At 43.7% G+C, this 21,862-nt stretch overlaps 1 protein-coding gene across 4 annotated transcripts in view; it reads left to right on the forward strand.

Moving 5' to 3' along the window:
* SUSD1 (sushi domain containing 1) overlaps positions 1 to 21,862 on the forward strand; it is a 678,087-nt gene that overhangs the window by 198,612 nt on the left and 457,613 nt on the right. For all 4 annotated transcript variants that reach the window (XM_078676643.1, XM_078676646.1, XM_078676644.1 and 1 more), the window contains one exon: positions 20,546 to 20,725. In XM_078676643.1, coding sequence (XP_078532769.1) covers positions 20,546 to 20,725 — 180 coding nt within the window. The remainder of the gene's footprint in view (positions 1 to 20,545; positions 20,726 to 21,862) is intronic.

Below are 21,862 nucleotides of genomic sequence, written 5' to 3' on the forward strand. Positions count from 1 at the left end.
ATATGCCATCTATATCTGACAGAGGTGTGCAGAAGTTTTATTACACTAAGGATTGAACAGTCATGCAATTTGGCCAGGAAACAGTCTGCATCCTTAAATGAATTTGTGAAGCCAGATGCCTGCAGGACACCAATTCTTGCTTCTCAGGAAGCGAGTCTCTAATGTGAGTTATTTCTTTGACAAGATCATTAAAAAATATAAGGATTCTGTCCCTAATTAGAGCTACCAACTGATAGGGTAGATTATAACCTGCCACCGTTCAATCCCCCATGTCTATTAGGAAGGTTTGATCCGGTTATCCAGGAAGAGGTACTTGAAACCCTAATGAAAGTAAAGTCAATGTTACCAGAGGACTCTTGTTACATACATATATGTACCTCCCTGTCCTCACTACTGGTGCCTTACTTTATAGAATTGTTGAATCTGTCCTTGGAATTGGCCAAGATACCAAAAGCTTGGAAGTCTGCATTTGTCTTCCCAATTCTAGAAAAACCCAACTAATTTTGCAAATTTTCACCCCAATTTGCTCCTTGAATTCCTTAGTAAGATCATGGAGAAACTGATTAATAAAATTATCTCCCAATACTTGGAGAATAATCAGATACTGGAACCTTCGCAGTCTGGTTTTCAAGCTGCTCATAGTACTGAAACAACTTTTAGGACTGTTACTGACACTATTAATATCACTCTGGATGAAGGTGGAGCAATGGTGTTGGTTCTGTTAGAATTGTCGGTTGCTTTTGACATGGTATCTCACCCTGTCCTTATACAAAGACTATATGACATTGGAGTTCAGTTAGCCTGTTTTAGGGACTTTCTGAATGACAGAACCCATGTAGCCTCTATTTATCCTTTTAAATCAAGGATTGCACCCAATAACCGGGGGAGGGGGAGTCCCCAACAGTCTGTAATATCGATGTTGCCCTGTTATCCAAGATTGAGAACCTGTCCTATGTGGATGATACTCAGCTAGTGATTTCGATTGCAAAAAGAACAATTGGACTGAATGCAGAACAATATCATACATTCACCCCAGTACAGAGATTCTGGGACTAAATCGTTTGTTTTTTTGCTCACCATGCCAGTCCAGTTTGGACCCATCCATATGCAAATCAGTCTTGACCCTGTGCCCAATGGGAACAGTCCACCCCAGGTCCTACCTGGACTGGAAACAAGCATCCTAGGACCGGTTTCGGTCTTCCAGCCCTTATCAGCCAGGACAGCTTGACTCCAGTGGCATGGAGAGAACAGGACCCACGTCTGAGCATACCCGTCCTACGGGGTGACAAATGCAAAAAGAACAATTGATGGACAGAAAACAGAACAATGTTATACATTCACCCCAGTACAGAGATCTGGGCCTAAATCCATAGTTTTTTTGCTCACCATGCCATTCCAGTTTGGACCCAGCCATATGCATATCAGTCTTGACCCTGCGCCCAAAGAGAACAGTCCAGCCCGAACTGTCAGGCCAGGTCCTACCTAGACTGGAAACAAGCATCCTAGGACCGGTTTCAGGCTTTCAGCCCTCATCAGCCAGGATAGCTTGACTCCAGTGGCATGGAGAGCATGGGACCCACGTTTGGGCATACCCGTCCCACTCTGGGTGACAAATGCAAAAAGAACAATTGATGGACAGAATGCAGAACAATGTCATACATTCACCTTAGTACAGATATCTGGGCCTAAATCCATCATTTTTTTGCTTGCCATTCCAGTTTGGACCCATCCATATGCAAATCAGTCTTGATCCTGTGCCCAATGGGAACAGTCCAGCCCAGGTCCTACCTGGACTGGAAACAAGCATCCTAGGACCGGTTTCGGGCTTCCAGCCCTTATCAGCCAGGATAGCTTGACTCCAGTGCCATGGAGAGCACAGGACCCACGTCTGAGCATATCCGTCCCACGGGGTGACAAATGCAACAAGAACAATTGTTGGACAGAATACAGAACAATGTTATACATTCACCCCAGTACAGATATCCGGGCCTAAATCCATAGTTTTTTTGCTCACCATACCATTCCAGTTTGGACCCAGCCATATGCAAATCAATCTTGACCCTGCGCCCAAAGGGAACAGTCCAGCCCGAACTGTCAGGCCAGGTCCTACCTGGACTGGAAACAAGCATCCTAGGACCGGTTTCAGGCTTTCAGCCCTCATCAGCCAGGATAGCTTGACTCCAGTGGCATGGAGAGCATGGGACCCACGTTTGGGCATACCCGTCCCACTCTGGGTGACAAATGCAAAAAGAACAATTGATGGACAGAATGCAGAACAATGTCATACATTCACCCCAGTACAGATAACTGGGCCTAAATCCATCATTTTTTTGCTTGCCATTCCAGTTTGGACCCAGCCATATGCAAATCTGTCTTGACCCTATGCCCAATAGGAACAGTCCAGCCCAAACTGCCCTGACAGGTCCTACCTGGACTGGAAACAAGCATCCTAGGACCGGTTTGGGCTTTCAGGCCTTATCAGCCAGGATAGGTTGACTCCAGTGGCATGGAGAGCATGGGAGCCACGTCTGGGCATACCTGTCCCACTCGGGGTGACCAATGCAAAAAGATCAATTGATGAACAGAATGCAGAACAATGTCATACATGCACCCCAGTATAGAGATCTGAGCCTAAATCCATCGGTTTTTGGCTCACCATGCCATTCAGTTTGGACCATGGAGAGCACAGGACCCACGTCTGGGCATACCTGTCCCACTCGGGGCGACAAATGCAAAAAGTACAATTGATGGGCAGAATGCAGAACAATGTCATACATTCACCCCAGTACAAAGATCTGGGCCTAAATCCATTATATTTGTGCTCACTATGCCATTCTAGTTTGGACCCAGCCATATGCAAATCAGTCTTGACCCTGTGCCCAATGGGAACAGTCCAGCCTGAACTGCAGGCCAGGTCCTACCTGGACTGGAAACAAGAATCCTAGGGCCGGTTTTAGGCTTTCAGCCCTCATCATCCAGGATAGCTTGACTCCAGTGGCATGGAGAGCACGGGACTCATGTCTGGGCATTCCCGTCCCACTCGATTGGGCAGGATCTCAAAGCCACCAAAGAAAGGTTTTCCATTTGAATGAGAAAGGTGGCTTCTTGGATGAAACAGAGTTGTTTACAGCCGAATGGAGGTAAGATTGAAATTTTACTGTTTGGCAAGGCACAGGTGTTTTAGTCAGAGGACTGGGTATCTGGTGTGCTTGGTCCTGCCCCTTTCTCCAAGAAAGTGGTAAGATATCTGGGTATTTTTGTGGATGACAGGCTCTCTATAATCCCCCCCTCTAGTGTATTCATACCACTCGGAATGGGGGCTTTCTTTCTCCCGTCTGGCCTGTTAAATCCTGGTATCCTTGGTGTGGTTTCCCCTAACTTCGTGCCTTCTGACCTCCTGCTTTCATTAATTTTGTTTTTGCTGGACTTAGGAATCTACGCACTTTACCGCTGCTAACCAGTGCTAAAGTGCTTGTGCTCTCTGCTCACAACATGGTAACATAGGCTTATACCCAATTCACATATTTAATTTACTTGTGAGTCTCTAGTAAAGTGCACTACATGTGCCCAGAGCCTGTAAATTAAATGCTACTAGTGGACCTGCAGCATTGATTGTGCCACCCCCTTATGTAGACCTTTAAATATGTCTCAGGCCTGCCAATGCAGAGCCTGTGTGAGCTTTCTTAACCTGCCATTTTGACCTGGCAGGCCAAAACCTTCTTTTTTTAATACATATGTCACCACTAAGGTGGGCCCTCAACAGCCCTAATGTGTAGGGTGCAGTGTATTTAAAAAGTTGGACATGTACTTTCAAATCTTATATGTCATGGTAGTGAAAAACTCTTAAATTAGTTTTTCTCTACTGCAATGCCTAGCTTTATTGGATAACATTGGATTTCCCCTCGGCTCAGAAGGAGGCAGGAGGCACCGACGGACAGAGCGGGGCCTCTTTTTTGACCTGAGCGAGTGCCAGGCGAGGTGAGGCGACCTCCATAAAAATTATGGGAGAGTTCTTTACATGATGTGAGACCACCATCTAAATACTTAATGTCTGGTAGGTCATTTGTTCTTTTTCACTTTTCATGGTTGCAGTAGTGTACTTACAACAGGTCCTGACGAAAGCCTTGTGAGGCTGAAACATGTTGACCAATCTATTTTCACAACTGATAGTGATATTTGCTTCACACACTATCTTCACTCTGCTTTTAATCTTGCCAGTGTGATGACCTCCCTCAATAAAGTTGTTTTCTTGGCATCACACTAGGCAATCTTAATCTCTATACACCTCTTTTCACAATCCTTCTTGAGCACTGCAACGTTACTCCATCTCATCCTGTCTACCATTTCTGTTGGTTCTCCATCACTGGTGGATCTGTTTCTAGCATTCCTCTACATACTAGCAAAGATGTACCTAGCAGATACCAGTTTGTCAACTAAACCCAGATGATGAGACTCCGCCAATGGGTGGTTTGATGGGTATTATTCTACACTTTCTTCTCTCCTTCTCTCCTTATACAAACTACTTCACTTAACACTTAAGAGTGTACTGGTTTATTGTAGTTTTTTCATTAGACCCTTAGCATCCCCGTTGTGTTTGTTGATAGCTAGATTGGGGGATAGGATGCAAGCTGGTCTTTAAAAGTCTCCCCTTAGACCCCCCTCACGTTTTGTTTTTTGATAACATTGGATTTGCCTTATTATATTTTATAAGTGTAATTTCCAAATGGGAAGAGATAATTGTTTCATGTTTGGTGTCTCTTGAATCCTACTTCAAAATTCCAAATCCTTACTGATGGTGAAGTCAGATTTTAAGTTACAATTCTGGAAATAACACTTTAAGAAAGTTGGCATTTTCTTGTCTTAATCATTTGATGTATGCAGCCTGTCTCTGGTCACATGACTGGGTATAGTTGGCAGTTGGACTTTGTGTATTCTGCCTAAATAGCCACACATAATAGGAGTTTAGGTGTGACTGGTAGAAGGAGAGTGAGGAGCTGGGCCCAGCCTCACACCTGAATAGGCTGGTTGCTGTCTCCACACAAAGGGCTAACCACACCATACAGTTCAATCAATCAATCAATCAATCAGAACATTTGTAAAGCGCACCACTTACCCGTGGGGGGTCTCAAGGCGCTGGAGGGGAGGAGGCTGCTACTGCTCCAATAGCCTGGTCTTGAGGAGTCTTCTGAAGGTTAGGAGGTCCTGGGTCTGCCGTAGGGGGATGGGGAGGGTGTTCCAGGTCTTGGCGGCGAGGTGGGGCTGGGAAGGCAGGGCATCTGCACACTTCAACTGCATGCCTCCTGAAGCTTCTCACTTCTTTAAAGGCACATCTGTGCATACAAGAACAACTTCAGACACCACCACTTCAGTATTCTTCTGGACCACTGGATACTGTGCTAGAAAGAAGGACAGCTGCGCTGCTACAGGGACTGCCACTCTGCTGGACTGCGGCTCAAAAGGAAGTACCACAGGATTTAAGCAAGCCGGGCTGAAGACGGCTGAAATGCCAGAAACTGGTCTTTGGGAGCTTGTTTCCGGTCCAGAGAAGGCATGGCTTGGCAGTTCGGGCCATGAGGCACAGGGTCAGACTGATTTGCATATGGCCATGTCTGAACTGGGGTGGCAGAGTGGGCTAAAGAACGGTGATGGATTAAACCCAGATCTGTTGACTGGGTGTGAGTGTTTGATTGGTTCAGATGCTCCGTCCATCACCACCCCCTTTTGTACCGCTTTGTTCGCCATAAGTTGGCAGGGTATGCTCAGACGTGAGTCCCTTGCTCCATTTGCCACTGGTTTCAAGCAAGCCGGGCGGAAGACGGCTGAAATGCCAGAAACCGGTCCTTGGAAGCTTGTTTCCGGTCCAGGAAAGGCATGGCTTGGCAGTTCAGGCTAAACTGTTCCCATGAGGCACAGAGTCAGACTGATTTGCATATGGCCATGTCTGAACTGGGGTGGCAGAGTGGGCTAAAGAACGGTGAGGGATTAAACCCAGATCTGTTGACTGGGTGTGAGTGTTTGATTAGTTCAGATGCTCCGTCCATCACCACCCCCTTTTGTACCGCTTTGTTCGCCATAAGTTGGCAGGGTATGCTCAGACGTGAGTCCCTTGCTCACTTTGCCACTGGATTCAAGCAAGCCGGGCTGAAGACGGCTGAAATGCTAGAAATCGGTCCTCGGAGCTTGTTTCCAGTCCAGGGAAGGCATGGCTTGGCAGTTCGGGCTAAACTGTTCCCATGAGGCACAGGGTCAGACTGATTTGCATATGGCCATGTCTAAACTGGGGTGGCAGAGTGGGCTAAAGAATGGTGATGGATTAAACCCAGATCTGTTGACTTGGTGTGAGTGTTTGATTGGTTCAGATGCTCCGTCCATCACCACACCCTTTTATACCGCAAAAGGAAGTGCTGACCTGCGGTGCTGACCTGCTGCCCTCTTGTCTGGGTAAGAAGAACTGGACCTGCAACCCAATCTTGAACCCAGGACCCCAGAGTGACTCAAAGGTCTTGTTTGCTGGTGTCCTAAGCAGAGCCTCAGGGATATAAAAGGCTCCCCAACAGCTACTGGGCCCGTCTTCAGCAAGTTCCTGACCCTCAAGTGGTGCCTCTCAGGTCCTGGATACTTAGTGTGGCTCTCAAGCCCTTGAAATCAAGTGTGTTCCAAAAATCAGTGCAAGCCACCACCAGCCCGTCTCTTCGCACAGCAACATTGACAGCCTGCGGGGGACCACCAGCATGAAGCTACGTGACACTCGGCCTGCTTTTTTTTGCCATGCCGACTACCTCCTGTGACGCTCTCCTTTCTTCCGGTGACCCTCTCCAGCATGAACAGGACTCTTGGCACAAAACTTGAGAAGGTAAAATTTCAGCTGGAATTATCTGGGACTGTGTCTAAGCCAAACTCCATTGTGGTCGGCCCGAACTTTTGACTTTGACCTTTCCCAGTGCAGCCAGATATCCGCGGGTTGTTGCTTTAAATTTGAAGGTGCTATATTGCAGTTTATTTAAAAAAAATCCTAACTCCGGTTCTACTGAAGATTTCTGTCTCTTTGCTCTTGTTTTTTTATTAAATTAAGCTCTAGGTTTCTAACCCAGTGTGCAGCCCTTTTGTGTTGTGTTTTCACTGTTTTACTGTTTGAAGTGTTGCAAAAAACTTTACACATTGCCTCTAAGTTAAGGCTGACTGCTCTGTGCCAAGATATCAATGGGTTAAGCACAGGTTAATTTGGGGTTTGCTTATGCCTTACCCTGACAAGGATTGTGGTTGCTGCTTGACCAGAGCTCACACCCCAATCAACCAGTAACCCAATTTCTAACATGGCTCTTTACCATTGGAATAGGCTATCATTTAATATGCGCTTTTGTCAGAATTGTGTTATTAAGGAAAAAATACTGAAAGCCTGATTATATAAATGCATCTTGGTGTTTGATGTATCGTTTTTATATTATAGTATGCTTTTATGGACATTCTTTTTTTTTTATTTCAACAGTCTTTATTAGCAAATTTTTTCATATATACATACAGTACAGTGGTAGTGCTGCCTAGCGGGCTCCGTATGGGTTACAACGGGCTAGGCGGGCTTCATGGTGGGCGTACATCACTCGGTCGATTGTATATGCATGCTGTTGAGTCTTGTTGCACCCTTGTACTAGGAAATAAAGAGATGAAGAGAAGAGGGTGAAAGGAAAGGAAAGAGGTGGAGATAGAGACAGGTTGTCGCTCGGTTATACTGTGCCAAAACAGGTGGTCGGCAGTGAATTGGGGGTCCCGCATATGACCATCTCACGGGGGTTCGTACGTTCCCAGATGTCTGTCTAGGGGTGTCCACATTTCGCCTCTCGCTGTGTGGTTGGGGGCGTGTGTTGCTGCTATGTTGTCTGCCCCCCTCAGGAAGGTGATCCAGTTAACCCAGCCCTTGAACGTCGCTTTCCCTGTGTTTTTCCAGTTAGCTAATATCGTTTTGACTGCTGTCGTGAGGAGGAGGTCTATCAGGTCGCCTTCCTCTTTTGATTGGAGGTCTGGGGCCATGAAGGCCGTCGCTAGTCCTACAAAGCCATGGACATTCTTAATGTACTGAATAAAGCTTGATTTGAATTTGAATTTGCAAGCCTGGTTATTCAAAGGCTCTTGCAATCTCTAACCTATCTGATTGTAGCATTAGCTTTGGGATACTCTTGTGGGAGGGAGTTGGTGAGGTATACAAGAACCCATAACATAACACAACATAACAAAATGTAACGTAATGTAACATAACATAACGTAACGTAACATAAACATAACGTAAATGTTTCCAACTCCAAAGGCAGGGCCTAGAGAGTACCATTACAATCACCTAGGCCCCAGCCTTGCTTTCAAATGCTAGTTTCTTTAGAAATGGAAGTGCTAGCAAGTTAACAGGGACAGTCTGTGCACTAGCTGAGCCATGATACTGGCAAGTAATTCATGCAACAAAATATGCAAAGTCTCTTCTCAATTCAAAAAAGTGCATTTCAATAAAATGCAGAAACTTTTCACTATAGTATTTCAGATTATGTCACTGCATCAACAGGCATTCACTAAAAGCTTCAATCTAGTGTGAAAGTAAAAACATTAATGCTCACCCCTACCCTGAAAACAATGTTATTAAAGAACTAAGAGGTACTTCAATTGTCATATGCACTCTATATGTGATATGGCCTAGATTCTCAACCAGAGGATCTAACGGTTACGTCCTCGGCTGTGGTGCTGGTATGCAGAGGAGGTAACGTTACGTCCTTGGCACACCACATTGAAATCCCTCTGCTGCAAACAGCAGAGAGATTTCCTTTACACTTGTTTTGCCTCAGGAGCTAGGGAAGAGCTTCCCCAGCCTTCCAAGGCATTTCCTTTTACAATCTTTCAAGCGTGGTGCTCTGACGTTAGTACATTGAAAGTGAAACTGAAATGAGCCATCAGCTTATTTCAGTTTCACTGCTTCAGTGCTCATGGAGCTATCTCAGCCCCCCCAAGCACCAAAACACACTGGAGAGGAGAATCTCCCCTTTCTACTGGTACTCTTCCATAGTGTATCCCTGCTTGGGCAATCCCCAAGCAAGGATCCACCACTAGACGCCAAGGAGGGGGGATTTTGCTCTCCCCCCAACGTATTTGGGAAAACTCAGTCTTTCTGCCTTCCCAGTGGAAAGATGGAGCAAAACCCCCCTTCCATATTGAATGCTTGGCAACCATCGTATTCCCCCTTCAGAAGGGTTATTGCTCTCAGAAGCCCTGACGAAGTTCTCTATGAACGAAACACGTTGGCTGAACTTTCTGTTTTGAACCAACTTACAAATTTGATTAATAAAGAACTTTGAAAATTATATTGTCATTCCTTGGACTCTTTTCATCCTACGCACGCCCTTCAATTATCTACAAAAGCCAACATGTGTAGTTTACAAAATTGTGAGTCTTCTGCCTGAATTAGGAGCGTTGGTGTCGTGAACCATACAGATGCACTAACCTGTAGCAAGGTACAGCAGGAGCGATGTCTGAAGCTAGATCTCCCTATCCCCTGCAATGGCACACCCCGTGTGTAGTGAACAAACACCACTGAGCGTAACACCGCCAGGAAGGGGAAAAAAGGGACAAAGAAACCATAAAGTGCAGCTGTTCAAAATAAAGTAGCAGATAACTTCGGATATCTGTGCGAAGTATAAACTCTCTGATCTCTGGTGGTAGACCCTGCAGAGGGAGAGACAAGGTATCAATTATACATTCCAGACCTATGAGTAGATCAATGCACTATGTGAGTGGAATATAACTTACAGTTTATATAGCCGCAAGAATCTCCTATTACTCATTCAAAAACATCAAAAATAAAGCATAAAAGTAAAGAAAAGGGTTCTGTAGGTAGAAAGACACTCAAGATACTATGAGTGTAGTTCCATTAGATCCTTTTGCAACTTGAACAATATACTCCTTAGTCCTATGCAGGCAAACAGTTCAAATAACGTTGCAGGAATCTTCTGTTTCTTCACAAAAGGATTCAATGACCAGCAAGAAAGGAATTTTCACAGTCTTACTCCTTAGGAACATGAAAATATCCAAACGTCGTTTCAAACAACATAACAAAAATCCAGTGTCTTTTAGCAAGTTCAAAAGAAAGAAACGAATTCCCCTAAGTACTTTGTATTTTAAAAATTGTTCATTTGTTCGTATCCAATCGCCATTAGAGCATCCGCTCTTCTTCTGGGATTAACGCGAATGTAAACGCGCTACTGAATGAAACAAAGGCGCCTTACCGTGAAGCCAGTATTTTCGTGTGTATTCGTCGGTTCTCTTTTCCTTTAATGGCAGCGCCTGCCTCAGATCCCAGCGCATTCAGTGCGCGATTGAGGCTAGGCGGAATAAGAACCCCAGGCTTACCGGCTTCAAGAGTTTCAAAAGGCGTTTAACAGGAAACAAAAAAACGAAGAAAATCCTTCGATATCCAAGGCGCTTCAAAAGCTGCAAACAAGCACAGCTTACTCCTAGAGTCAGGTGACAAGCACCGGACTGCTGCTCAAGGAGGAGTATAAGTCAGGAAATGAAAAGTGAGAAAGGACATCACCCTTAAGCATTCTGGGCAATGTAGTGTTACCAACATTCTCGCACTATTTTCATTCATACAGACAACCCAGGGTACGTTGTGACAGAACCCCCTCTCTATGACCGACGCCTCGGCGGTCCACCAGGCTTCGAAGGGAAACGAGCGTGGAAACGCCGCAGCAAGGCAGGACAATGCACATTAACACGAGGTTCCCAAGACTTATCTTCAGGGCCATACCGTTGCCAATCGACAAGATACATCACTCTACCCCTCACATATTTGGAATCCAATATGGCCCGTACCACATACTCATCCTCACCCTCCACTAGGACCGGAGATGGCTTCGATGGTAACCTAGTGTGAAGGGGACATGGTTTCAAAAGGGACACATGAAACACAGGATGAATGTGCCATGAAGATGGAAGGACCAGTTCCATAGCCACTGGATTAATGACACGACTAATAGGATAAGGACCTACAAACTTAGGTTTTAACCTAGTGTTACCCTTAAACCTCAAATGTTTAGTGTCGAGCCACACTTTATCTCCCACCTTATACAATGGTTCGGGCGTTCTTTTCTTATCTGCCTGGCTCTTGTCCCTGGCTCTAGATGTTTCTAGATGTTGTTTAGCTTCCTGCAAGACTGCCCGAAGATGAGTGTGATGCTCTTGTATGGTAGGATGCAGAGAGGTAACTGGCTGCTCAAAAGGAATCATATTTGGATGAAATCCGTTAAGGCAATAGAAAGGAGAACAGCCCAATGAGGAATGGACAGCATTATTGTATGCAAATTCGGCTGTCCAAAGAAGCATACTCCATTCCTCATTATGCTGTAAGGTGAAACACCTGAGATACTGCTCCAAGGTTTGATTTAACCTTTCTGTTTTGCCATCAGTCTGGGGGTGATAACTAGTGGATAGTCTAGCATCTACCTTCATGGCTAAGCATAATGCCTTCCAGAACCTCGAGGTGAACTGAGTTCCTCTATCTGTAATCAATACAGAAGGTATTCCGTGCAGTCTCACTACTTGGTGAAGGAAAGTGATGGCTAATTCCCCTGATGTAGCCAGTTTGGGCAATGATACAAAATGACCCATTTTAGTCAGATGATCTATGATGACTAATATGGTATCATTACCCCGGCTAAGAGGCATCTCCACTATAAAGTCCATAGAGACAGTATGCCAGGGTGCAGGAGGAACAGGTATAGGCCTCAACAACCCACTAGAAGGCTGATGCCTAGACTTAGATTGAGCACATATAGAACATTGTTTGATGTAGACCTCTGTATCTTTGCGCATAGTGTCCCACCAAAAATATCTAGACAAAATATGAAACGTCTTTTGTAACCCCAGATGACCAGCAAGAGGGTCCATAATAACACTTTTTGTTGTAATGACACCTGAGGAATGTACAACTTTTTGTTATGGAATAACAAGTCATGTGATCTCGTTCTGTGTATAGGAGCTCCATCCAACCACCCCTGTACATCCATATGTTGGTAGTGGGTTTTTACTTCTTCCAGGAAGTCATCTGCTGTTGCCACCACTGGAATCACAGACTCAAAGGAGGCATTCTGTAAGATGACAGGAGGTTCTTCCGATGACATTTGGGTATCATCCGTACCAGAGGAAGGTCTTGACAGGGCATCGGCTTTACCGTTTTGTGGTCCAGGTCTAAACTTGATCACGAAATCGAAATCTGCGAAAAAGAGCGACCATCGCAGTTGTCTAGGCGTCAACGCCCTAGCACTCTTCAAAAACAGCACATTCCTATGATCGGTAAAGATTTCCACTGTATGCCTAGCCCCCATCAGATGGTGCCTCCATTCTTCACAGACCCTCTTGATTGCCAGCAACTCCTTGTCTGTAATGCTGTAATTCACCTCACATGGTGTAAGCTTTTTTGAGAAATAAGCAACCGGATGTAGTTGGCCTGTGTCTGGATTTCTCTGAGATAGTATACCACCAATCGCATAATAGGACGCATCCGTTTCCACAACAAAGGGCTGAGCAGGATCAGGATGTCTCAGTATGGGTGCACTGGTGAAACACTCTTTTAATGTTTGGAAGGCGTGCTCTGCCTCTGCTGTCCAATGAAACTGCACTCCTTTTCGCAGAAGAAGAGTCATGGGTTGGATGATCTTTGAAAAATCCCTGATGAACCGGCGATAGAAATGAGAAAATCCAAGAAAACTCTGGAGACTTTTCACGCTAGTAGGGGATTTCCAAAGTACTATGGCATCAGTTTTCTTCTTATCCATGCAGAGTCCTCCCGGCCCAATCACGTACCCCAAGAACTCTACTTTCTCCGTGTGAAACAGACACTTTTCCAACTTGGCTTACAAAGCATGTCTACTCAGTCTTTCCAATACTGCAGCCACATGAGGCACATGTTGTTCCAGAGAAGCAGAGTATATTAAAATGTCATCGATGTATACCATGCAGCACACATCCAATAATCCTCTCAGCACATCGTCCATAAAGTATTGGAATGCAGCGGGGGCGTTACAAAGACCAAAGGGCATCACTTGGTATTCGTACAGGCCATACTTTGTACGGAAAGCCGTCTTCCATTCGTCCCCCCGCCGCATTCGCACCAAATGATATGCCCCTCTGAGGTCCAGTTTTGTGAAGATGATGGATCCCTTCAGTTGATCGAGTAATACTGGAATCAAGGGTAACGGGTAGCGGTTCTTTTTGGTGATCTTATTAATGGCTCTATAATCTATACACGTGCGTAGGCCACCTTCCCGTTTAGGTATAAAAAAAAGTGGCGATGACGCAGGAGATGAAGAAGGACGGATGAATCCTGAACTCAGCATCTTTTGTAGATACGTTTGCAGATATGTGTTTTCCGCCTCTGTTAGAGCATAAATCCTACTACAGGGAATAGAGGCTCCTGGTTCCAGATCTATAACACAATCATACTCCCGATGGGGAGGTAGTCTACTGGCTTCCCGCTCATCAAACACATCCTTATACTTCCTATATTCGTCTGGAATAGATCCTAGTAAACACACCGAAGGAGTGGTACAACTAGAAGCCAATAGGGATGCAGGTGTTTCTTGTTTCGAAGGACAATTATTCATATCTCGAGTGCAATGTTCCGCACAATAGACAGAATTAAGGTCTATGGTGCGAGCTGCCCACTTCACCAATGGATCATGTAAAGTGAGCCAAGGCATCCCCAACATTAGCTTAAAATGAGGGGCATCAATCAGATCGAACTGTATCATCTTGAAATGGGTGGACCCAACCTGCATAGACAACATCTGCGTGTGGTAACATACTGGTCCTGAGGTCAAAGCAGTTCCGTCCACTGCCTTAACAGGTTCAGGCTTCAGTTTTTTGATACACTGAATACCCAACTCAAATGCATATCTTTGATCCATGAAGTTTCCAGTAGCCCCGGAATCCAAAAGGGCATGCACTTGAATGGATCCAGAACTCTGCATCTCCAATACTACACATACTTTCATATGAGCAACAGAAGTCTGTACAGTGTTAGCCAGAGTAGGGAAGACCTCGAAATTCTCCAGCTGCAAACAAGGGGTCTCCTGCTTATTTGCGCTCTTTAGTTTTCCGACGTCTCAGACTGATTTTCCACAGCAGAAGCCTTTTTCCCTCCTGGAGAATCTTTGTATGTAGTTCTGGTTCTAGACTTGCACTCCTTGATAAAATGACCTGCCTTTCCACAATACATACAGAGCTTTAAGGTCCGTCTTCTCTGTCTCTCTTCGGAATTGAGGGGACCTCTGATTCCTCCCACCTGCATGGGTTCCACACCTTCCACAGACGGAGGACGTTCTTCAGCACTGGGTTTCGTTCTAGTAAAGAGGAACCTGGAATCAGACCTCTGTTTATCTCCCTTCCTCTCCTGAAGGCGATGAACTAGTTGAACTGTCAAGTCTATCAACTCATCACAAGTCGACGGCATGTTCACTACCTGTGCTAACACATCCTTCAGTTCACCTCTCAGGCCCTGATAGAATAGCGATGTTCTTTTCTCAACTGGCCACTCGGTTTCTACGACCAACCTATTAAACGAGGTGATATATGTGATAAGATCCTGCGCCCCCTGTTTCAGCGTTATGAGCTCTCTATCTAAGGTCAATTGATGTGCCTTCCTATCAAAGAGCTTACGCATCTCCTCGCAAAAGTCGTTAAAATTGCGCAACACTGGGTCATTCCTTTCCATTAATGGAAAGGACCAACTGGCAGCATTGCCCCCCAGATAAGACATAACAAACGCCGTCTTGGCTTGGTCGTCCGGGAAGACCGCAGGTTTGCACATAAAGTGCAGTTTACATTGCCCCAGAAATGTGCCAAATTTCTTTGGGTCTCCAAAATATCTTTCTGGAGGAGCCAGTGGAAGCTGCAAGGGTTGAATTACTTCAATGGTGGATGACCCAGACCCCCCTGAGTGTACCTGTGTGGCATCATGGGATTGGGGAGGAGGAAGAGTCCAACTCTTTATATAAGGAGTACCTCGTGTACTTGTCGGACTAGCTCGAGAGAGACCAGCTACCTCCCTACGAAGTGTGACTAGCTCATTCCGCATTTCTAGATTTCCCCCCCTAAAGGCATCCACCTCCATCCTTAAGGCAGTCATAGTTTCCAGCACTGATGTTAAAACAGTGTTGGTGTCCATCGCTCAGGCTGCACGTAACCTTGGGCTTGTCACTCTGTCGTGAACCATACAGAGGCACTAACCTGTAGCAAGGTACAGCAGGAGCGATGTCTGAAGCTAGATCTCCCTATCCCCTGCAATGGCACATCCCGTGTGTAGTGAACAAACACCACTGAGCGTAACACCGCCAGGGAAGGGGAAAAAGGGACAAAGAAACCATAAAGTGCAGCTGTTCAAAATAAAGTAGCAGATAACTTCGGATATCTGTGCGAAGTATAAACTCTCTGATCTCTGGTGGTAGACCCTGCAGAGGGAGAGACAAGGTATCAATCATACATTCCAGAACTATGAGTAGATCAATGCACTATGTGAGTGGAATATAACTTACAGTTTATATAGCCGCAAGAATCTCCTATTACTCATTCAAAAACATCAAAAATAAAGCATAAAAGTAAAGAAAAAGGTTCTATAGGTAGCAAGACACTCAAGATACTATGAGTGTAGTTCCATTAGATCCTTTTGCAACTTGAACAATATACTCCTTAGTCCTATGCAGGCAAACAGTTCAAATAACGTTGCAGGAATCTTCTGTTTCTTCACAAAAGGATTCAATGACCAGCAAGAAAGGAATTTTCACAGTCTTACTCCTTAGGAACATGAAAATATCCAAACGTCGTTTCAAACAACATAACAAAAATCCAGTGTCTTTTAGCAAGTTCAAAAGAAAGAAACGAATTCCCCTAAGTACTTTGTATTTTAAAAATTGTTCATTTGTTCGTATCCAATCGCCATTAGAGCATCCGCTCTTCTTCTGGGATTAACGCGAATGTAAACGCGCTACTGAATGAAACAAAGGCGCCTTACCGTGAAGCCAGTATTTTCGTGTGTATTCGTCGGTTCTCTTTTCCTTTAATGGCAGCGCCTGCCTCAGATCCCAGCGCGTTCAGTGCACGATCGAGGCTAGGCGGAATAAGAACCCCAGGCTTACCGGCTTCAAGAGTTTCAAAAGGCGTTTAACAGGAAACAAAAAAACGAAGAAAATCCTTCGATATCCAAGGCGCTTCAAGAGCTGCAAACAAGCACAGCTTACTCCTAGAGTCAGGTGACAAGCACCGGACTGCTGCTCAAGGAGGAGTATAAGTCAGGAAATGAAAAGGGAGAAAGGACATCACCCCTAAGCATTCTGGGCAATGTAGCGTTAAAAACATTCTCGCACTATTTTCATTCATACAGACAACCCAGGGTACGTTGTGACAGTTGGCATACATAATTCTTGTCCCTTTGCTTCATAACTCACTTCACAATCTTGCCTTACTTGGTTAGTACCCCCACTTCTAGGATAAATAAAATCACATCATAAGCCTGATGTCAGAATTTTGCCCTTGGTATGAATTTTTGGGTTACTATTTTTATGGTTCTTGGTTACTAGTTCCATTTACATTATTTGTGTCACAGCAAGGTTATTTCTGAAAAGACTGCTCCTTTTTTCCCCTCTGTAATTTTTTGAGAAACCATCAAATCATCGCAGAATCTTACTGCATAAAACCCTAATTTGATTCTTTATCTAGTCCATGATGCCGCAGTGATGCTATTTTGATGCGCTCAATGGCACATCTATGTCAACTTTTGAAGGCTGAAAAGTGGAGCAAGCCCTGATATATATCAAGCCTGTGACTTTCAAGAGGCTCCATGAGATTTTGACTGCAAACCTCTTCCAAAGGGCAATGTTGTTGCTGTTGCCACACTTACATTGCCTCTTATTTTATTCGTAATGCTTTATTTCAATGTCCTTCACACCGTTTCAAAATATACTGAAGGAAGTTGGTGGCAGGTGAGAAATGTCAGGATTCCTGCAGAAGTGTATTTCCAGGGGCCTAAGTATCAGCTGTAAACTCATTCAATGAGGGGGTACAAACGCATTAGAAGCAACACATGCCAAGCTAAAGATTGTATTGCTTGATGTTTAAAAAAAGAAATAATGTTTGATCCTTCTAGTCTCTGTCACACTCCTTCTCACACCTCATACTATGTGGTGACTTGCTCTCTATGGTCACAAACAAAATGACTTATCTCTTGTCTTGATTCTGCATACAAACTTGCAATGTGAACTCAGAAGCATTTTATAGCCGCGTAAAGTGAAAAAAAGTTTGTGGGAATATTGCCTCCAGTGGTGCAAATTTTTTTTTCAGATGACATTTTGGATATGATATTATATATGGCAATATTTTGACAACAGTATCACGTTGCTCAGGTTGAAAACCAATAAAATATTTTTCACAAAAAAAACAACAGTATTCTGGTACCATACAGTGTAGGGTGAGCACAAGGAGGAAGAGTGGTATATAGTGACATAAATGCCCTGAAAGAAAGGGGTAGCCATGATAGGAACACATTACAGATTAGTAGACAGGAAGCAAGGGTGTCTCACTTTGCTATTAATCAACAACTGCGAAAGCAGGAAAAATGAAAAGCGAATAACTGGGAGTTTGATGTTGAGCAGATCATTACACTATTGTCAGACTTTGAAACTCTTTTGACCCACACTAAATAATTAAGATGTGGCTACTGATTACCACAATTTTGATATCCATAAATGGAAAGCAGTATTTGGATTGTGTCTACCTTGTGCAAGCAAACATTACAAACAAAGTCATATTCTGCTTTGGAAACTGCAGTTCAAATCACTGCTGTGGAACATTGGATAATCTCTTCAAGATATAAACAAATGAGAGGGGTGGGCTCCTCAGATAGATGTGCTCGCAGGCAAGCAGAGGATCCGATGGGAAGCCTTCCATTGCAAACGTCCTGGCTGCATATGTATGTGTATATGTATGCATGTACGTGGTATTTATAAAGAGCAAATCTAGTCAGAGGCAAGAAGGCATGATAAGGGGCCAAAGGCAATGAGATCATTCAAGATGGGTTACCTGGGAGAGGGGGTGAGGGACTGCTGAGCTCCAGGAGGGGATGGGACCTGTATTCAGCACCTGGATTTAGTTTTTCTTTGAAGAGGTATAGATTCAGCTTCTTGTAATCACATACGGTACTCCATGTTCAGTGTGGTTTCAATGGATCAATCTTAGAAGTCTCCCCTGAGGAAATAGCCTCTGTCCTTCATCCTCATGAAGTTCCCATTCACTTTCATTATAAATGTTTTGTGGAGGCTCTTGCAGTGCATTCTCTGCTAGGAGGTGTACCACTAATAGTCGCCACTGAACATCTTCGCACAATGTGGTGACATCAAAAGACACCCTTAAGGCAGAAACAATTTTCTATTCAGTGAGAGAATAACACCCAAAGTTTTGCTCCATAACCTAATTTCCAAAGACTGAAGACATATGGCATCTTAGATGGCCCTTCCGGAGGATGAATTATGCCTGTTTCCAAGAAGTGAACGACTTGATCTTCGATAACCGAAGACAGATGCTGTTCATGTCTATAGTAGATCAGGTTCACTCTAGGCAGCTAAATAGAATGAAGGAAAATTTAGTAATGCAGAGCAAGAAGTGTAGGGTAGAGAGTTAATTTCGGAACTCGTCAGGGTAGAGGAAAACATTTGCACCCATGCTATCCTTATACAACCAACCATCCAAGTAGCAGAAGACATGAACTGATGGCCTTCTGATTACTGTCCCCAGAAACTTGAGAATAAAATTTAAAGTAGAAGTGAGATTATACCATAGAGCAGGTGTCTCTAACGAGTAGCTTGTGTGCTGCCAGTAGCTCTCCACATACCTGCGAGTAGCTCCTCTGGATGTAGCCCAGATTATTATTATAGAAGCTTTTGTTTGGTTGAATTATTACATGTATATCCAAGGTACAAAAATATCTTTTCAGGATGAAGATTTGTGTATTTCCATTGCTCATAAGCTGATATTTGGAGAGAAATTATTGAATTTTGAATATGTATTTAAAGCTGTTATTTGATTTAGAGATATGTATTACTCATATTATTTTCCTTACATCAGTCAGGGACGATTTATGTTCAACTTTCACACCTTTGTATTGCAACAGTACTCTGAACAGGCTGCAAATCGATATGGCTGGTGCTGTAGAAAATAGCCTAATGAATAAATACATGAACAAATAATAAATAGCATAGTTATAATGTTATCCGGCAGATGATTGCATTGAGGAGGTGCAATCTCAGCCCTCAATTTTACCTCTCATATCAATAAGATGGCCAAAGCTGCAATCTTTCATCTTCATGCATTAGAAACATCTGTCCTTAATCCCAAATGATTTGCTAAAAGTGACTGTCCATGCATTGATCATTTGAAGATGGGAATTTGGGTATGCGGTTCAGGCTGGAGTGCTTCAAAGAGGTACTTCAGTCAGCAAATTGGTTAGCCAACTGCTAGAAACTTTTAGCACATCTCACCCGTACTTGATGAGTTGCATTGGCTGCCCATTTTGGCTATAAACAAATTCAAGATCTGCTGCTTTTTCTACAAGACCATCTGTGGTAACACACCACATTACCAGGCAGACTTGCTCAATAATTTTGGAAGCGAAGAAGCCATAACTCTCTTCTCCTTGAAACCCCTTAGTTTAGAACTTTTACTGCTCAAAGACAACCCTGTTCTGGTGAAGGTCCTGCAGCCTGGTACTCACAGTCTCCATAACGCAAAACTTTGGTACCAATCACTATCTATCGAACACAACTGAATGCTCACCTTTTCAGACAATACTTACACTAACTGGTGTTTTGCATTGATCTGACGGGTTCTATCTTCATATGCTCTCTCTTTAATGCTCAATACATTTGTTAACGACTATGCCGTAATACCTCTTGCCCCTTCTTGATGTCCCTTGTTACTATAGAAGTTTTAATGTAAAGTGCCTTAACACCGATGAGGTCCAAGTGTGCTATATACATTTAAAAAAAAAAATCAATGTTTGCTCAAAGGGATGTTCAGAAAACTATTTATATTGTTTCTAGTTTTGTAGGATTCGATATGACAAGGGGCCATGTAGTATTGTACGACAAATGTCCAAAGTGCTTTGCCGTTGTGCATTATTTGATCAATTTATCAAAGTCTAAAGATACCACAAATTTGACAACATTTGGATTGAAGATGGCTTTCAAACATTGTAGGGACTTTCATACCTGTCAAGCTTTTGAGACTCCAATGCCGGTGATATTCAGTTGTTTTAATGGACTATTAAATGGAAATATATGGAAATTAAAAATATCATAGTTGGTGAAGAAGGTTTTCAAGGCAGTGATCCATTTATGTCAATGGTAGGTAGTGTGCTTTATTTGCTGTGTGAAGATGTGCCCCAGGAAGTGGCACCTTCCAAATGATGGTGGGTTGAGAGGTGTGTAATTCATTAGGCTTCAATGTTTGTTACTCATGTGTTTCCCAGAGATCGACTGCGGGAGACCCCCTGAGATCGAAAACAGTCATATAACAGCGAACAACAACACGCTATTTGGGAGTAGCATTCAATACCACTGTATGAATGGGTTTTTCAGTGAATCAGGAACAAATGTTGCAACTTGCACAGAGGATGGGATTTGGGAGACCCCATCATTAAGTTGTAAAGGTAAGGTCTATTTTTCTGCATTATTTGAGTCTATTATTGTCAGGGTGTGCTCATCATCGTTGTCATCGTCATTATCATTGTCGTAATCGTCATCAATGTCATTGTCATTATCATTGTCATTATCATTGTCATTATCATTGTCATTATCATGGTTATTTTCTCGAACTAGTTATGAACACCCTCTCACCCAAGGGAACATCACAAGACCTTTACAACAACAAACAATTCTAATAGATCAAATACATGTTTTGAAATGCTACTAAAACTGTCCAAGGATTGGCTGAAGGAGTGAAAATACAGCAAGAGTAGGCAAGTGCTTCAGCACTGAGAAATAACCGGGGGTAGATCCATTAAGCAATAGGAAGAATTGACTCTGAATTTTTAAAATAAGTACTTTCAAGTTGTGTGGGAAATGGTTGCCTCAGTATTTTAGGCTCAGTCTGTGCAGTAAATCACAAGGCATGACAGCTACCTTCAATTGATTAAGAACACCACTGGAGGTCAGTACTAATCATGGCTTACAGGTTGGATGGACTTGCAGCGCCCAACTAGTGGTAGCACCTGGACAAACATAGTCTGAATTAGCTGGAGACTGTTCATTAAGAAAAACTATTGAAGGAACCGCTGCAAAGAGGAGGCACCTATATGGAAACAGTGTTATCATCCAATTCTAGGGCCGACAACAGTGTTATCACGCAATTCTAGACCCGACAACTAGAGCAATTGACACAATCCTTACAGTGGCCTAAGTTAATCAGACTAGTCTGCCTTCCCAATAGTATCTTCTGCATACCTATAGAAGCTAAAATCATACATATTTTTTTAATTACATATCTCTGATACAAGGATACGACCCACACCAAGCCCTGTCGCCCTATCAGTGTAGGCTCTGATCTTTTGAGTTTTAATTTACATAAACACTTTCGACCAATGGTCTTTCGTGCCATGGAAATTTACATAGATGCAGAGAAGACGCAGAAAACACGTTTTTCAATTTTTTAAAAAATATTTATCCCATCAAAAGGGCAATTTTGTTCCCACACATTCACCCATGGATTTTGGTGTATTCCTAGATTTACCATTAGTTTTAGACATGGGAATGCGTCAAAATCCAATGCCTCCCGAGGTGAGGTGTAA

Source organism: Lissotriton helveticus, chromosome 2_1, assembly GCF_964261635.1.
Source record: "Lissotriton helveticus chromosome 2_1, aLisHel1.1, whole genome shotgun sequence".
Lineage (NCBI taxonomy): Eukaryota > Metazoa > Chordata > Amphibia > Caudata > Salamandridae > Lissotriton > Lissotriton helveticus.